This window comes from Pan paniscus, chromosome 7 (assembly GCF_029289425.2).
Source record: "Pan paniscus chromosome 7, NHGRI_mPanPan1-v2.0_pri, whole genome shotgun sequence".
NCBI lineage: Eukaryota > Metazoa > Chordata > Mammalia > Primates > Hominidae > Pan > Pan paniscus.
The window spans coordinates 158,304,241-158,322,408 of record NC_073256.2 but is presented as its reverse complement, the minus strand read 5'-3'; the positions used below and the strand labels follow the sequence as shown (position 1 = coordinate 158,322,408).

The following is an 18,168-nucleotide window of genomic DNA, read 5'->3' as shown; positions in this document are numbered from 1 at the left end:
CTGGTATCATCATGTCAAAATTCTATTTTCATTATTATTAGCGTTACTATTACGCTATTTCATGACTGGCAGGTAGTACTCAGTAAGTGATAGGTATTGTTACTGTCCTCATTTTGCTGATGAAGAAACTGAAGTTCAGGATTTTGAAATGATTTTCTTTGTCTCACAGGCAGAACTGGAGCTCCTTTGCATCTTCCAGTTACAAATTCAGTGCCTTCTGCAGTTTCCCCAGAGCTCCTCAAGAATAACGGAAGGGAGGTATAGTAATGGTTAAGAAACTTTGCAAAGAAAGTGAATAATGCCAGTACTGTCACCTTTTGGAACTTGTTGGTATTTCCTGTTGTCTGTCTGTCTTTGGAAGGTGATTAGATTTATTATGACTAATATTTCTTTGATTTTAACCAAGTCATAATTTTTGTGGATAGACTAAAATTTTTGAGAAATTGTTTTCGTGGTGGAAACAGCAAGACAAAATGACAGGAATGGTAATTAGTAATCTTACTGGAAATGAGCGCAGTATGAGATACCTGACATTCTAAAGTTAGGATATATTGTAATTATCAAGTGCTAATTGGAGGAACCATATTGTAAAACTGTTGAAGTTATTTAAATCTGTAACTCCCTGATTAATTCAAACATAAGAGTTGAAAGATGATATATTTAGAAGTATGCATGTATAATATGAATAATAATTTTTTTTACATTCCTCCTGTTGACTGGCATAAAAGCATTTATTAGTGCTTTACTTTGCCAAGTAGTGCTGCCTTGGTGTTTGGTATTCCTTAAGAGAGACAAAATTATGACAGTTATATGAGAAATGTGAAAGTTAGGCTGGTATTTTGTGAACTGCTTTTGGTGACATTTACAAGTAGTACATTTCCTAATAGTTCATTCCCAGGGACCTTCTCATATATGGCCAGGGTTTTGTAGGTAAGTCAGATTGGACAAAATTGTACATCATATGAAGGGGTTTAGAGTTCTCTCTTATGCTTACTGATCTTGCTTATAACATTTTTTGCAACCCTAATGATTTTATCTAATCTCACACACTATTTTCATTTGTGCTCTATTAAAATTTGCGGTGAAAGTTTTAATAGTATCAGTACTAAAATTATGTGATTTATTTTTTTATGTGGGGTGGGAAGAAGCAGTTTACATGATTTTCCTAGACTTTATGTCCATTTTTCTCTTCTCATATTCTTGAGAAAGGAAAGTTTTCATAATGTTTAGTTCACTTATTCATTCAATAAGTATGTACTAAGCCTTCATACTGTACTGAGATCTGGAAGTGAAGCAGTGCCCAGGATGGAGGCCAGCCATACTGTCACTGACGTCCAGCATATACATATACCTTCTCTGTGACCATAGCCTTGAAAAGAAAACAAATTCTCTTTGCCATCTTCTCATTACTTAGAGGTGATAGGAGGGTGGTGGAATATGGCCTACACGTCTTACCATTTTAGTAAGGCCCTGGAGACAATATGTACAGAACAGACAGAATTTCCTTCTGTCACGGAGCTTGCATTGTAGTGGGGGTAGCCAAACAATAAACTGAATGTTGAAGTAAATCATGAGGTGTTTTAGAAGGTATAAGTGCTGTGGGAATAAAATGAAGCAGGGAGAGCAGATGGGCCATACAGTTTCAGACAGGGTGGTCTGGATAGGCCTTGTTGAGTAGGCGACATTTGAGCATAGATGTGGCAGGGGAAAGGGAGCAAGCCATGTGGATAACGTGGGGGCAAGAGTGTCCCACATAGAGGGACAGGCAGTGCAGAGTCCCTGACGTGGGCAGGGAGTGGCAAGGAGGTCAGTGTGGTTGTGCCAAGGAAACTAGGGGATCCTTGGCGATAGAGGGGAGCCATATCACGCACGGCCTTGCAGACTGTGCTAAGTATGTAGGTGCTGAATCTGGGAAAGTTGGAGAACTGTTGATGAGTTTTAAGCAGAGGAGTAAAATTGTGTGATTGATGTTTTGGAAGGATCAGTGCACAACTCAGAAGGGTTGTGAATAGAGTGTAGGGCGGTGAGAGCTGGAGCAGAGAGACCAGGTAGGAGGCCTACGGCTGTAATCTAGGCAGCCTGGGCCGGGGTGAGGCCAGGAGATGTGGTGAGAAATACATGTATTCTGGTTATATCTGGAAGGTAAAGATAAGAGTTTACTTTTCAAGTAGGATTTACCAGAATTGCTTTAAAATATGCCAGTACTAAAAGAGGTTGGTGTAAAGGTCACAGAACTTTTAAATAAGTGGTTGGCTTTTATATTAGTATGTAGAATTCATAAATAAGGGAATATAGAGGACTGCTTACTCTTTTTCACTTATGTTGCCATTAACTGTAGTCTGTTTCTGTTCTTTTCAAGATGTCACTGGATTAGGAATTTAAAAGCATAGTTTGTCTTTAATATTTAGCAGGAAGAAAATAATAAAACCCTGTATCACCAAACTAGCCAGTACTTGCCTCATTTTGCAGCTCTTTGACCTTGGGCAAGTTGCTTGGCCTCTCTGAACTTCATTTTCATCTTCTATGAAAACAGGGAAGTAGCTGCTTCACTGAGATTGTGTTATGGGTTAAATGCAGTTATTTTATATACAACTATAGTTGCTCGATAAAAGGTATAGGTTATTATTAGCAGTATCACCTGTATCCTCTTCAGCTCTTCTCTGTGGCATGAGTTGGTTCCTAACATTTCCATAGCTGCTGTTTCAATCTGGTCTCTACTTAGTCACCTTGGTCTCTGGCCTGGAGAATTTATGCTCTTTCATATCTTAACATCTTCCCATACTCTCAAGATCTTGCACATTAGGAGATGATATTTGGATATTGAAATAAATTATGAAGTAGTTGCAGGGGTAGGAGAGAAAGCCCCCATCTACTGGTCACTTTAAAGTCACAGAAACCAGGTTCATCCCTCTCCCTCATTCTCTCCATCACTTTTCTTGTTTGTCCTCTCATCCTCTCTGTCACTGCAACTGCATTAGCTCCAGTAACCACCACCCTGTGCTTACACCACTCTCTCTCCTGCTCACCTGGTCCTGTGGCAGGTGTTCAGTCTGACTAAAAAATCCTTCCTGTGGTAGGGTGGTGTGCTGTGGTGTGAAGACCCTGGCATCGTAGATGACCGAGTGGGCTTGGTAACTCCTGTGCCTCTTCCTAGTCTATGACCCTGTCTTTAGTCTTAGTGCTCTCATTTTTAAAAGAATTGTAATACCAAGTTTGCTTAAAAGATGTGAAAATTAGTTGTAATCAGTACTTAGTGTGTAGAATATAACTGTAGGTTACTAATGAAGGTAGCTTTTATTTTGTAACTTTTGAGAGCCATAAGTTCCAAGATGGACTCAGTGTGCTTGGATTATTTGTACAGTCCCTTAGTCGATGGCTCAGATTAAACTCCAGTCCGTTCTCACGGGAGTGTGTCAGATATGCTTGCTGGTGGATGTGCTCTTATCCTTCCCATCATGACAGTGGTCCTTTACAGTCTTGGTCTCTTAGTAATGGTGGAGGCTGGGGATATTTTTTCATGTATTCTAGTTGATCTGGTTGCTTGTTTCCTCTGTTCTTTTCCTAGCTTGCTTGTGTTTTTCTGGAGCCCCTATCTTCGCAGTGTTCCCTGGGGTCAGAGTTCATGCTAGTGAATGATATGTTTTCAGTGGAGCATAGAAGAGGTCACTTGAACTCTGGCTACTATTAGGAGCCTGAAAGTAAACCTAGAGACAAAGCCATCATCAAGAGTAGCATGTTAGAAATGAAACAACTGTCCTGGGGCATCACTGGACACAAATAAGCCTCTTGTTCTCCTCAGCCTTTGTTAAGCTATTGTTTTCAGAAGTTAGTGACTTCATAAACAAAGCCTCGGTCATTTTCACTGTTAAGTAAGATACTTGATTTTTGATTGGTTTATACAAGTGTACTACTAACAAAATTACCCACATTTAGGAAAGCTAGAACTGTAGAGTCTCAGTGTGTCTTATGTACATTCGGAGAACAAAGGCACCAGGAGCCTAGTTACTAATTATCTTACTGCTAAAGTGGAATGTGTTCAGACAGCTAAATTTTTGAGATGACCTTGACTGTCTCACAGTTTGAATGGAAAAACTAAGTAGCTCTGCATTTTAAAAAGTTGCTAGTACAGATTGTAAGGGTGTTTTCTGTCTGTCTTCTTTAGTATGAGTTTATTACTCACTTATGTTTTGAAACGAAGAAAGGAAATCATGCCTCTTGGATACCTCAATATTCCCTAAGCTAATTTTAAAGAATGTGGCTACCTCAAATTCTTGATTTTATGTTTTCGAGAGAGTTTTTAAAATTTATACACTTACTATGACAGTACCAACCAGGAAAAATATTTTACAGCAAAAATATTTGGGTACCTATAGACATAGAGACATAGATAGATCAGGAATTTTTTTCCAGAAAGGATTTTTATTTCATCAAAGTAATTATTTTAACTCTAAGGTCATAAAGAATTAGGTTAGTAAAATGACAAAGGCATGACTTTGAAAACAAAAATGGTTTGAGAAGCCATCTACAGACATGATCTGGGTCAGACTTGATTTGCAGCTTACTCAATTTTAGAATCGGTTGTCAGTTTTGTAAACAGAAGACTGCTGGATGAATTGAACAGAAGGGTGAGATTAGCATATTAATAAGTTACTGGCTACTGGCCTTCTTTTTCTCCTCCCTCTTTTCCCTCCCTCTTTCTCCTTCCCTGAATGAATCTAGGAACACAGAGCCATGGGGTCACATTACTAGCTGGTTTCATTCTGTTCAGTAGCTTGATCTAGCCAGGATGGTCTGTGTTTCAGATTGCGGAAGCATGAGAAGATTCTGTAACTGAGAGGCATTCTTCAAGCTGCTGGAAAATATTACAGAAGGAACACCTTCCAAATTTTGCTTCAAGCTCTGAAAAAAGGAGCACACAGGGGAACCTTAGTCTTGCTTGTGGATCGAAGCAAATACTATCACAGCGAGAAACTGGGACTTTGTGTGCGGACTCCTGGCTTGATCTTTATAGGATTGGGTGTATGTTGTTGGAACTGGCAGGCCAAGAGGCCCTGAAACCAGCAGGTGCCATCTATATGGAGAAAAGCGGATGTAGTCCATTTCCAGTGTGTTGGGATAAAGGTATAAATAACTTAAAAATATGTTCAGTTTTATTTGAATTCATGCTTTTGCACCGAAAAGGTAGATAAATGTTTTTCAGAATTTATTTCAATATATTTACAGTTAAATTTAAGAAAAAATGGAAATTGATTTGGTATGGGTTTACAGCTATTACATAAAACCAATTAGATAGCTTTTCAAATAGCAAATGAAAATATTTTTTATGGAAATGAATTTTAAGTGCATTAAGCTATCTTTTAATGCTCTGTCCTATGTCTCAGTAGTTTTATTTTTTCTTTTAAGACATCTGTATTTATTCTGTAATATGGAAGTTTTTAAGGAATAAAGAGGAATTTTAACTTAAACAGGGTTGTAGGAAATAAGAGTAACATGTATTTTCTTATTTTAAAAATTAGTTTTCTTTACTCACTGTAAAGATTGTATATTCAATTTGAAACTCGGTATTATTGTAAGGTGGGCTTAGGAATACCATACATAAACAATTTTCTTCTTTAATGTTGTTAGGGTTTTTGTTCACATAAAAATGTAAATGTAAAATAATAGCATTTTCATTGTAACATTCAAGACAGTATTTGGGAAACATATTTAGAAGTTAAAAATGCTATGTAATTGGTGCTTGACTAAAAGCAAATCGGCTGTTTTGCTTAGAGTAGTAGAGAATATTTAAGTTAGGAGATAAAGTTCTTAATGAAGAATATAATAAATATTTTTTGTTATTATTTCTAATATATTTAAATATCATGTTACTCCCTTAGGAAAGATTTTTAAAAGGAGGAAGCTGCACTGTTGTAAAAGGCTGCAGTTTTATGAGTAGAGGTATAGACTGATTGATTTTAGTTTTCAGGGTAAAAATTTTAGTACCACTGGGTACTAAACCAAGTTAGCACCAAACTACAGTTTCACCATTAAAATCGCTTTTATTTAGTTGTTGCTGACATCTATTGATTCTTTCCTAGGCTTTTAAACATTTACAAAACATGTGATATTAGAACTATTTTAGTATTCATTTTGTTCACTTGATTATGTAATTAGATACTCAGAGTAAATATTTTGCCGAGTTAAATTTACACTCTTGGATTTTAAAGGGCTTTGGGAATGGGAACTTTTTAAAATTTTAGTTTCTGAGCATCAGAAATGTATAGTATAAGTGAGTGTGACTAACAGTGTTCAGAGCCAAAGAATTCTATACTTCTTGAAAATTTTGGTCTTTTCCTGGATTTGCTGGGGTTCGTTTGCATATTGCCACCTCCATTGTATGATAACATTGTGTTAGCACTGATGATTAACAATAAGGCTCTGATTTCCTTCACAAAGCCTAAGCTGTATTCAAGATCTACACATCCATTACCAACGGGATATTAAATTATCAGCTACTGGATTTCTTTTTATTCAGTGTGACTTTAAAACCGTGAACTTTGGAAGAAAAGAGATTATAGTGTTTTTGCTCACCCCAAAGTGATTGATGGAAACAACTTATTTTTCAATTAAGTTTGCTGGCTGTCAGAGCAAATGAGTAAAACTATTTTTAACTGAAATATGCATTATGATAGAGGTTAGGGTTGGGTGAGAGGTAACAGAGCTCACACGTATAAAAGATGGGAAAAGGTAGGGATAGTGTTAAGGGTCAGAATCAGTTTCATATGTAGGGCTGCAGCAAGCCATCTCCTCATATACATGGTTTTGCTTTCGAGTTGTTCAGAGGAGGTTCTGACAAAACCTAGGAGCTGTCATCCTGTTCCTTCTTGGTGCTGCACACACTGCTTCCATTGTGATTGCCCAGTGTGTAACTATCTTAGTAAACTTCCTCTTTCCTCCCTCATGTTACTCTTGTACCAGGACAGGGAGGCAGGAAACCTTGTTTTTATGCTGGCTAATTTTTATCTGTGTGATAAGGACAAAGATGTTGGTGTATAGGAATTGGCTGAATTGGTTATATTCAAGTATAAAAGTTACAACTTGTAGATAAAGACACAGTGAAAAGCTCAAATCCAAAGAATATACAAATCTCTATCTGCAGTTAGACATTCTAAACCACACATTTGATTTTATCAGTCACATTAACCTCAAAAAGCACAGCAGTGTCCCAATTTAAGAAGACACATAAAATACCAGGACAAGCTAAAAATAATAGAGCAGACTATATTTATATACCTTGAACTGAAACCTTTAAGGTACCCTTAAAGCCTTCTGGGGTGTTTGAACCAAGCTTACTGCGCGGTTGAATTTGGTGTAAAGAATCCACCTTAGGTCCCATCCAAGGAAGATTATATTTTAAAGTATTAAAAAGGACTTCATTTTAACATGGGTTCAACTACATCATGATTTTCTAGGTTTAAAGACAGTTTTGATTCAGAATATTGAATTAAATGTAAATGTTCACAGTGGTATTTTAGGTTGCAAGACTATCAAATGCAGAAAGCCCTGTTTGGGAAGTTATTTGATTATACCAGTTTTTACTTATTTATTTCATGTTTTTGAAAGGCTAGGAAGGACTAAAGAGTGTCAGATATTTGGTTATTAAATCCTGATCTGATCTCTTGATTTCTCCAGCTTTGGGCCGTTGTCCTGTTGCTCATTAATAGCACAATTATTTTGGCTTTTCAGTGCCTCAAACACCCCAAACTCTTTCTCTCAGGCGTTTATACCTTCTGTTGCACCTTCCTAGAACCATCATCTCTGCATTTTCTGACTAGCGAACTCCTACTTAACCTTTTCGGTCTCAGCTTAAATGAGCTCCATGAGGAAGCAGGTGTCTTCATCTTTTGCTCACGGCCATATGCTTGGCACATACTATGTGTTTGTTAAATATTTGTTGAATGAATCAATGACTAGTGTGCACAGAAAAATACCTAAGAGTAGAATGCATGGTACTGACATTAAAATGCAAAAATTACTGTGGGAATCTCACTCCAGTGCTCTCATTCCTGTCAGTCTAAACCAAGTTTTCTCTAATGTCCCCTCCTATATCCTTTTCTTCTGGTCTTGTATAGCACTTACTGTGATTTGTCATTATATATTTTACTTTTTTGGATTTCTGTCTTCTATTAGACTGTAAACTTCACAGACGTAATGTCAGTTTTTTTTCTTCTTGACAAATAGTTGACATAAATGATTATTACTTTAATGAATGAATAAATTCTATATAGGATTAGATTTGATTTTAAAAAGCTCTTTCAGAGCTAAAATCTTGTGATTAATACAGTGTTTTGTAGGTAAATCTAGGTTTAGGATCATTCAGCTGTCAGAAATAAATCTTCCATGTCAAACTTTCGGCCATTCTAATTTCATTGAGTTTGTGTTTTCTTTTTTCTCTTAGAGTAAAAGTATTTACCCAGGGTTTAACATAGCACTCTGCCCATAGTGGGTGGCTAATAAATGAATGAATGCTTTCCTTTTTCCTTTCCTTTTTCCTCTCCTCTCCTCTCCTCTGCCCTCCCCTGCCCTCCCCTCCCCTCCCCTCTCCTGTCCTTTCCTGTCCTTTCCTGGCAGAATCTTGCTCTGTCGCCCAGGCTGGTTCAAGCAGCTCTCCTGCCTCAGCCTCCCAAGTAGCTGGGATTACAAACGTGCACCACCAAGCCTGGCTAATTGTTGTATTTTCGGTAGAGACAGGGTTTCACCATGTTGGCCAGGCTGGTCTCGAACTCCTGACCTCAAGTAATCCACCCACCTCGGCCTCCCAAAGTGCTAGGATTACAGGTGTGAGCCACCACACCTGGTCAATTTTACAGTTTCTTTCTACTTTACCTCAAATCATGGCATTTTAAAAGAGAGCTGTGCTTCTTATAGTAATAGCTAAAATTTATTCAGAAATACTACATGCCATGCTGTGTTCTGCGCATTAAACATGCACAAAAAACGTACATGTTATTCCATTCTCACAAATGTTTGTAAGCTCTCTGAGATAGGAAATATCATTATCCCCATTTTCCAGATGCAATAATTGAGGTACTGAGAGATTAAATAACTTGGCAATTGTTGCTCAGCTAATATAAAAGGCAGATCAAGATTCTGAACAGTGGGACTCTAACTGCAGTGCCTGTATTCTTAATCAATATGCCGTACACGCCCAAATAGAAAAATGGTAGGATCATAACGGAATTTTCTTTTTTGTGTAATTTTTGCATTTTGATATATGTACCATGTCTTCTACTCTCAGATGTTTGCGTACTATTCATTCATTCATTCCACAGATATTTAATGAGAACCAAGTAAGTAAGTAAATTGGTTAGTGTGATAGAAGGTGTTAAGTGTTACAGTGAAGGTGAGGTCAGATGACAGTCTTATATAGAATGTCTATGTGTAGACTGCATTGAAAAGGTGCATTTTATTGAAGACCTGAAGGAAATATGGGAGTTAGCCAAGTGGATACTTGGGAAAAGAAAGTTCCAAGTTGATTGTATAGGTAGAGCAAAGGCTCTTGCTGGGAAAATGGCATTGTGGCTGGAACAGAGTGAATACGGGGTTATGGCTATCTTTCCAGTTCTTCGTGCCTACGAGGTGGTGGTTCAACCAGAGACACAGGCATGGGTTAAAAGTGAGGCCCACTAGAAACAAGCCACAGTTTGCCGATCTATTCTAATCCACATTCCTTAAAAATAGCTCCATGAGAGGAGTGAATTGGCCTTTAAATATCCTCCTGTGGGAAACACATGCCTCATTCTGGTTCTCTCAACAGATGTCTTAACAGAAAGACTGGTGAACTCTCCCTTTTCATTTCTATTTTTGAATATTAGTAACATCAACTCATCCACAAACATAAGGCAGTGGGTATTAAACTTTTTCTCATATTCTTTTTCTGGTCCTCATTATTAGTATTTGGGGAAGAGACTGCTAGTTTTGCCCAATTTTTTCCTCTTTGTATATAATTTTAGAGCTGTCAGTGGATAGGTTTCTTGTTTGTTTGTTTGTTTTTTGAGACCGAGTTTCGCTCTTGTCACCAGACTGGAGTGCAGTGGCGTGATCTTGGCTCCCTGCAACCTCCACCTCCCAGGTTCAAGTGATTCTCCTGCCTCAGCCTCCCAAGTAGCTGGGATTACAGGAACCCACCACCACACCCTGCAAATTTTTTAATTTTTTTTTTAGTAGAGACGGGTTTTATCATGTTGGCCAGGCTGGTCTCGACCTCCTGACCTCAGGTGATCTGCCTGCCTTGGCCTCCCAAAGTGCTGGGATTACAGGCGTGAGCCACCGTGCCTGGCCTGGATATGGGGTTTTTGCCCAAATATGACCTTCTAAGTGAAGGAGAATAACAGCATGCCCCATATTATGCTTATTGACTGGGTCTTCCATGTGTTTAGCATTCCCACTCCCAGCCTCCTAAGTGTCCTGGTTTAGGCAATAAATTATATGGGAACCCTAAAGTGTGTCCTCCTTTGATCACCCTATGTATGTATGTATGTGTGTACCTATGTATGCATGTGGCATGGTCTTGCTGTGTCATCCGGGCTGGTCTCAAACTCCTAGGCTCAAGCAATCCTCCCACCTCGGCCTCACAAAGTCTAGGATTACAGGTGCGTGCCACCACACCCAGCCCGATCAAACAATTTAAAATGGACTCATCCTCCTGCCATCACTGTACCCCCATCCCTGTTCTCTGTCTTTTTTATTTGCTCTTAATCACTATCTAACATACCTGACGGTTTATTTATTTACTTCTTTGGTTTAGCTGCTGTCCCTCAGTGAAATGTACACCCCATGAGACAAGGGAATCCTATCTGTCCTGCTCATTGCTGCATTCCCAGTGCCTAAGACGTAGTAGAGTTTTTTTTTTTTGAGATGGAGTTTCGTTTTTGTTGCCCAGGCTGGAGTGCAATGGCGTGATCTCGGCTCACCGCAACCTCTGCCTCCTGGGTTCAAGCGATTCTCCTGCCTCAGCCTCCCGAGTAGCTGGGATTACAGTCATGCACCACTATGCCCGGCTAATTTTGTGTTTTTAGTAGAGATAAGACCTCCATATTGGTCAGGCTGGTCTCAAACTTCCAACCTCATGTGATCCACTCGCCTCGGCCTCTCAGAGTGCTGGAATTACAGTTGTGAGCCACCGTCCTGGCTGGTAGACTCTTACTTTAAACGGATAAATAAATTAAATCTTGTCTTCTGGGAGCAACAGAGGTTTCAGTCGTTAGAAGCAAATGAGAGAGTGATGGAGATTTTTGTGGAAATTAAAAAAACACTTGTTCTACGAAGAAGGGAACAACAGACACTGGGATTTACTTGAGGGTAGAGGGAGGAAGGAGAGAAGCAAAAAAAAAAACAAACTTGGGTGCTAGGCTTAATACCTGGATGGTGAAATAATCTGTACAACAAACCCTCGTGATACAAGTTTACCTTTATAACAAACCTTCATGTGTACCCCTGAACCTAAAATAAAAGATTAAAAAAAAAAAAACCCAAAACTTGGTTCTTTAAGGGTTAGTGACGCTGATTTTTGTAAAGTGTTCACACTTTACAAAATTGAATTTACAAAATTCAATTTTCTGTATTTTTTTAACAGTTTTCAGTTAGAGAAAAATCTAATTTTAAAACAGTTATCCCTGAATGTTTTAATTTTGCATTTGAACATTATTTGCATACATTTTTATAATGTCATTGATTCGTAGCTCACATAATTTTAGAATTGGATTTAGGTGTATATTAACTTCTTTACCTAGAAAAGTAAACTAAAATACATTTGTATTTTTATTTTATATTATACCTTTCTTAAAAATTGTATAAAATGAGTCCTATTTTAAGTGTTTTATAGAAGTTTGATGTTGAACCCAATGATTAGTAAATTTTTTCTTTGACTAAAACAGTAATGAAATCTTTGGTTCATTTGGTGATACCTTTGGTTGATTTTCCACGTTCTTATTCTCATAGATTTTGGTTATTTCTTTGTTATTCATTACAGTGTTGAATTGAATTTGTTGGCTTGTGGATAGGAAGTCTCAGCAGTTTATAAGTTGAATTAATATATTTTCCTTTTTTAAATATTGGGGCTGTGTTGAATCTATGGATTGATTTGGGAGAATTGACTTATGAACAATATTGAACAATACAGTAATGAACATTGTATATCCAGTTATTTAAGTCTTGTTTAATTTTTCTAAGCAGTGTGTGATAGATCTTAATGTGGTGGTCTGGGTGTTTTTTGGTGATATTGTAAATAATAATTTTTGGCTTTTAAGTTTAATTTTCTGGCCGGACTCAGTGGCTCACACCTGTAATCCCAGCACTTTGGGAGGCTGAGGTGGGCAGATTGCGTAAGGCCAGGAGTTCGAGACCAGCCTGGCCAACATGGTGAAACCCTGTCTTTACTAAAAATACAAAAATTAGCTGGGTGTGGTGGCGTGTACTTGTAGACCCAGCTACTCAGGAGGCTGAGGCACAAGAATCACTTGAACCTGGGAGGTTGAAGTTGCAATGAGCAAAGATTGCACCATTGCACTCCAGCCTGGGCAACAGAGTGAGACTCTGTCAAAAAAAAAAAAAAAAGTTTAATTTTACAATTCTTGGCCTAGTATATAGAAATAGATTGTCCTATTAGTTTATCTTTTGGCCTTATTATAAATTCACTTATTAGTTCTGGTGATCTGAGTATAGAAAATAAAAATAAATCTGTTAATGTGTTACTGGCAAATAAAAATTGTTTTCTTTTCTGACCTTTATATCTTCATCTATGTCTTTGCCTTGACCAGGACCTCTATTATAGTGTTGAGAAACGGTGAGAGGAGACAGATTTCCCCTTTTTTCCCCCTTAGGGAGAACATGTTCAGTGTTAAGTTTGTTAACTCTAGTTTTGTCTGTTTTGTTTTTGTGGATATCCTTTTTCTTTTTTCTTTTTTTTGAGACAGAGTCTTGCTCTGTCGCCGAGGCTGGAGTGCAGTGGCACGATCTCGGCTCACTGCAACCTCCGCCTCCCAGGTTCAAGCTATTCTCCTGCCTCAGCCTCCCGAGTAACTGGGACTACCAAGCTCGTCTAATTTTTGTATTTTTGGTATAGACAGAGTTTCACCATACTGGCCAGGCTGGTCTCGAACTCCTGATGTTGTGATCCGCCCGCCTCGGCCTCCCAAAGTGTTGGGATTACAGGCGTGAGCCACTGTGCCCAGCTGATATCCTTTTTCAAATTGAAAAAGGTTCCTTTTAATTCTTAGGTTTCTGAGAGGTTTTTTTTCTTTTTTTTATTATTATGAGAGGGTGTTGATTTTTGTCGAATGCTTTTTCTGCATCTATTCAGTTGCTCATATGAGTTTTTCTGTTTTAATTTTTATAATGTGATGAATTATAGTGTTTAAAATTTGTATTTATCTTTATTTTTTGAGAAATGAGGTCTTGCTGTTAATAGGTTGCCCAGGCTGATCTCAAGCTCCTGGGCTCAAGAAGTCCTGCTGCCTCAGCCTCTTGAGTACCTGACAGGCACGAGCCACTGTACTCAAGTATGATTTTTTTTTTTAATGTTAAAACAACCTGCATTGCTGAGATAAATCCCACTTGATCATGACATATTATCCTGATTTTTTTTTTCTTTTATAGAGACAGTGTTACTCTGTTGTCCAGGCTAGAATGCAGTGTCATAATCATAGCTCACTGTATCCTTGAAGTCCTGGGCTCAAGCAGTCCTCCTGCCTCAGCCTCCTGAGTAGCTGGGACTACAGGTGCGTGCCACCATACCGGGCTAATTTTTAAATTTTGGTTATTTTTTTGTAGAGCCAAGGTCTCGTTTTGTTGCCTGGGCTGTTCTTGAACTTCTTGCCTCAGAAGATCCTCCTGCCTCAGGCTCCCAAAGTGCTTGTATTATAGGCGTGAGTCACCACGCCTGGCCTATTCTATTTTGATATAGCTAAATTTGATAATACTTTGTGCAGATTATTTGTATCTATGTTTATGAGGGATATCTGTTTGTAATTTTTTTCCTTGTAATCGTTTTATCAGGTTTTCTTATCAAGGTACTGGTGTTCTAATAAAATAAGTTGGAAAATGTTCCCTTTTTACGTTTATGTATATGATTAATTATGTAAAGTTTAAGAAAAACATTAATCTATACTGATAGTAATAGTAGCCCTTTCGGTGGGGTAGTATTAATTAGAAAGGGACATGAAGATAAAACATTGATGGAAATGTTCTGTGTCTTGGTCTAGGGTGGTAGTCATAAGGATGGAGATAAATGTACACACGTATGTATGTATGTGTATTTTAAAAGTCATTGAGCTGTTCACTTTAGGATTTGTGTATTTTATAAATTATACTATTAAAATCAGACTATAAATGTGTCTCCCACTTAACATTGCATTTCTGAAAATCAAGCATTTTTCTATTTTGCAAAGGGAAAATTATATACATCAGCAGAAAACATTAAACCAGTTTCTTAAAAAAACAGTGAAAAGACTAGATGTGAACAAAATCTAAAATGTAAGATTGAAAAGATTTAAAACATGGTTTCCTGATTACCAGACAATATGGTTAACAGTTGTTTGTATGTGGAAAATGTGCCGGCCCTTCACTAAATATTACAATGTATGATAAAACAATATACCATGAAATAAAATTGCCAGAAAAAAAAGGCAGACAAAAACCTACAATAAAAAAGAAAGTGCTGGGTGCTGTGGCTCACGCCTGTAATCCCAGTGCTTTGGGAGGCTGAGGTGGGTGGATTGCTTGAGCTCAGGAGTTTGAGACCAGCCTGAGCAATATGGCAAGACTCCGGCTTTACAAAAAATACAAAAAAAAAAAAAAAAAAAAATTTAGCTGGGCATAGTGGTACAACACTTGTAGTTCCAGCTACTTGGAAGCCTGAGGTGGGAGAATTGCTTGAGTCAAGGAGGTTGAGGCTGCGGTGAGCCGTGATCACCCCACTGCACTCCAGCCTGGGCGACAGAGCAAGACCCTGTGTCAAACAAACCTATAATTATGAAGTGGGATTTGAGGCCTTTAGAAAGTTGGGGAAGGAGGTAAAGAGCTTGAAGCAGTCTGTGTAATTGGTCAGGGAATGGGGCAGATGGTATTGGAGAGAATGGGGCAATTCAGGCCAAGAAGTTATTGAGATGTCCAATCACTTCATGTGACTATAGAGCTGGGAAGATTTCATGATGTTCTTTCAGTGATTGATGATTTAGAGTAGGAAAATGGGAAACTAGAGCTTTGTTTACATCCCCATTGGCTGTATTCTTAATTTCTTTGTTTGGGGTTATAGGAAGCATTAGGGTATCTGTAGAAGAAAGACTTATATAGCAGTCACTTTCAAGGGTTGGAATCCCTTAATATTCTGATTTTTGGCCTCCTTTTCATACTGTGATTATGAGACCCTACAGATTAAGTCCTACAAATTTTACTTGGATTGTAACTTGAGACTTTTCCATACATACTTTTGTTTAAAATTATGTACGAAGTTTTGAAGATATAAATTTATATTGGCCAAAAACTGTTATATTGAGAGATGTGTGTAGTCTTTCATATTAAAAAAAAAAGGCAAGGGAAAAATCCAGAACCTTGTTAACCAGGGAGGGAGATGTTCTGTGGGTGATGCTAGAGTGTTGTATTTCCTTCAAGGTCTGTTTTGTTACCTCCCCCACTCTTATTTTTCTAAGAAACAAAATACTGTTAGAATATCATATATGTTAATACTGCTTTTTGACTGTGAAAATCTTACTGTTTTGTAAAATTGGCAGAATCAGTGAGATGGTAACAGCCCCTGACTATTGTATATTCTTATTTTAACTTTTATGTAACTTCGTAATGGAGTTGTATACTCATGATAGATTTTCAATTTTGAAAAAAACCCATTTTTTTTTAATAGGACAAGCTTTAGGAGAAATTTTTAAAGGAACATTTGTGTCTAATTTGGTTATTGGATTATGAATACATTTCAAATATACCAGATGTTACCATAGTAAGGATAGTTACCTTTTGTTTCCTTTTTTGACAAGCATTCATAAAGATATGAGGGGTAACAGGAAAGATGTTGATTAGGGCTAAGTAATGATCCATGGGAAGGTCTCAGTGGATTTCTGTTTAAAGAATATTCCTACTTTGAACTCCCCTTTTCTTGGCCTTAGAAAATTCAGTTCATCCTTCTTTAACAACTGTTATTGTCTGTTGAATGCTAACTTTGTTTCATATATCTTGGTAAACACTTTATATTTATTATTTCAACTCCCACTTTACAGGTATGGAACCTGTGGTGACTTAAGAGTTGTATAATTGTGAGAGCTAAGCACCGTCCTTGTTATTAAATGACAGGTACTGCTCCTCTTGAAGATCTTGTTCAGATGTCACCATCTATAAAGCTTTTCATGATAATGTGCTAGTTCTGTAAAATTTCTAACCTTCTCCAGTTGTAGGCTCAAATATTAGATTGGGCTTGCTTTAAAATTTTATTTTGGGGATTTAGGTGAAGTTTTAGCTGTCCTGTAATCTATAGGGTCTTACTCATGGAAAGTTCGTAATGGCTCAAGGTAGAGATAATTTAGTCTTGAAATTCTGAGGGATATACTTAACCACTTAAAGTCTTCAAAGCCATAGGAGTTGAAATGCTGTTGTAATAAATTATTATCCTTACTGTGGGTTGTCTGCGTATAGTTTCACCCCTCCCCTTCCCTTCCCCTTCCCCTTCCCTTCCAACAGAGTCTCGCTGTGTTGCCCAGGCTGGAGTGCAGTGGCGCAATCTCGACTCACTGCAACCTCTGCCTCCTGCCTCAGCCTCCCAAGTAGCTGGGATTACAGGCACATGCCACCAAACCCAGATAATTTTTGTATTTTTAGTAGAGACAGGGTTTCACCATGTTGGCCAGGCTGGTCTCAAACTCCTGACATCCCAGAGTGCTGGGATTACAGGCGTGAGCCACTGTGCCCGGCCCAGTTTCATGTATTTTATTATGGAAAAATTCTGGTAAAACATGGTATGTTGAATGCATTCTTATACTCAAAATTGAGAATTAAGTGAAATTGGCATGTTTTCTCTCTCCTTGGCTTCTGGAATCCTGGCAAGAGACTGAAATGTTCTTTTCTGTGGAAACTGGTCTTAGCAAAGGGCTCGATTTGGACATCAGGAGAATTGGCCCCTTCTGAGGGGCTGTGATATGGTTTGGCTGTGTCCCCCCCGAAATCTTATCTTGAACTCTCACAGGCACAGTGGATTTAGCATCATTCTTAAGGGCCTTAGGATTTTCAGAATGGGAAATGAGTGTTGGCTTCAACTTAAAATCACCAGCTGCATTAGCCCCTAATGAGAGTCAGCCTGTCCTCTGAAGCTTTGAAGCTAAGCATTGACTTCACCTCTAGCTGTCAAAGTCCTAGATGGCATCTTCTAATAAAAGACTCTTTCTTCTTCATTGTGTCATTTAGTGTAGCCACATTAATCAGTGATGTTAGCTAGAGCTTTTGGACAACTTGGTGCAGCTTCCTCACCAGCACTTGCTGCTTCATCTTGTACTTTTATGCTATGGAGATGACTTTTTTCCTTCAACCTTATGAACCAACCTCTGCTAGCTTCAGGCTTTCCTTCTGTAGCTACCTTACCTCAATTTATAGAACTGAAGATGAGCTTGCTCTGGATTAGTCTTTGGCTTAAGGGAATGTTGTGACTGGTTTGATCTATCCAGACCACCAAAACCTTCTCAGTTTCAGCAATAAGGCTGTTCTGCTTCCTTATCATTTGTGTGTTCAGTGGAGTAGCATTTGTATTTCCTTCAGTGACTTTTCCTTTGCATTCACAACTTGGCTTTTTGGCACAAGAAGTCTAGCTTTTGGCTTGTTTCAGTTTTTGACATGCTTTCTTCACTAGGCTTAATCATTTCTAGCGTTTGATTTAAAGTGAGAGGAATGGGACTGTTCGTTTCACTTGAACGCTTAGAGGCCATTGTAGGGTTATTAATTGGCCTAATTTCAGTATTATTGTGTCTCTGAATAGGGAGGCCTTAGGAGAGGTGGGAGAGATGAGGCAGCAGCGGGTTGGTGGAGCAGTTAGAACACACACGTATCAACTAAGCTCGCTATCTTAACGTGGGTGCCATTTGTGGCACCCCAAGACAGTTACAATAGAAATATCAAATATCATGAATCAGCATCACA

The 18,168-nt window shown here is 38.2% G+C and overlaps 1 protein-coding gene across 31 annotated transcripts in view; it reads left to right on the top strand.

The window, feature by feature from the left end:
- Window positions 1-18,168, top strand: part of PTK2 (protein tyrosine kinase 2) — a 345,218-nt gene that overhangs the window by 75,420 nt on the left and 251,630 nt on the right. For 20 of the 31 annotated variants that reach the window (XM_063606925.1, XM_055116999.2, XM_055116998.2 and 17 more), the window contains one exon: window positions 170-254. The exons of 6 other annotated variants lie outside the window; for them this stretch is intronic. In XM_063606925.1, coding sequence (XP_063462995.1) covers window positions 170-254 — 85 coding nt within the window. Of the gene's footprint in view, window positions 1-169; window positions 259-4,802; window positions 5,122-18,168 lie in introns of those variants that run through there. 5 more of the 31 variants (XM_063606935.1, XM_055116989.3, XM_034966663.4 and 2 more) reach the window with 2 other exon arrangements.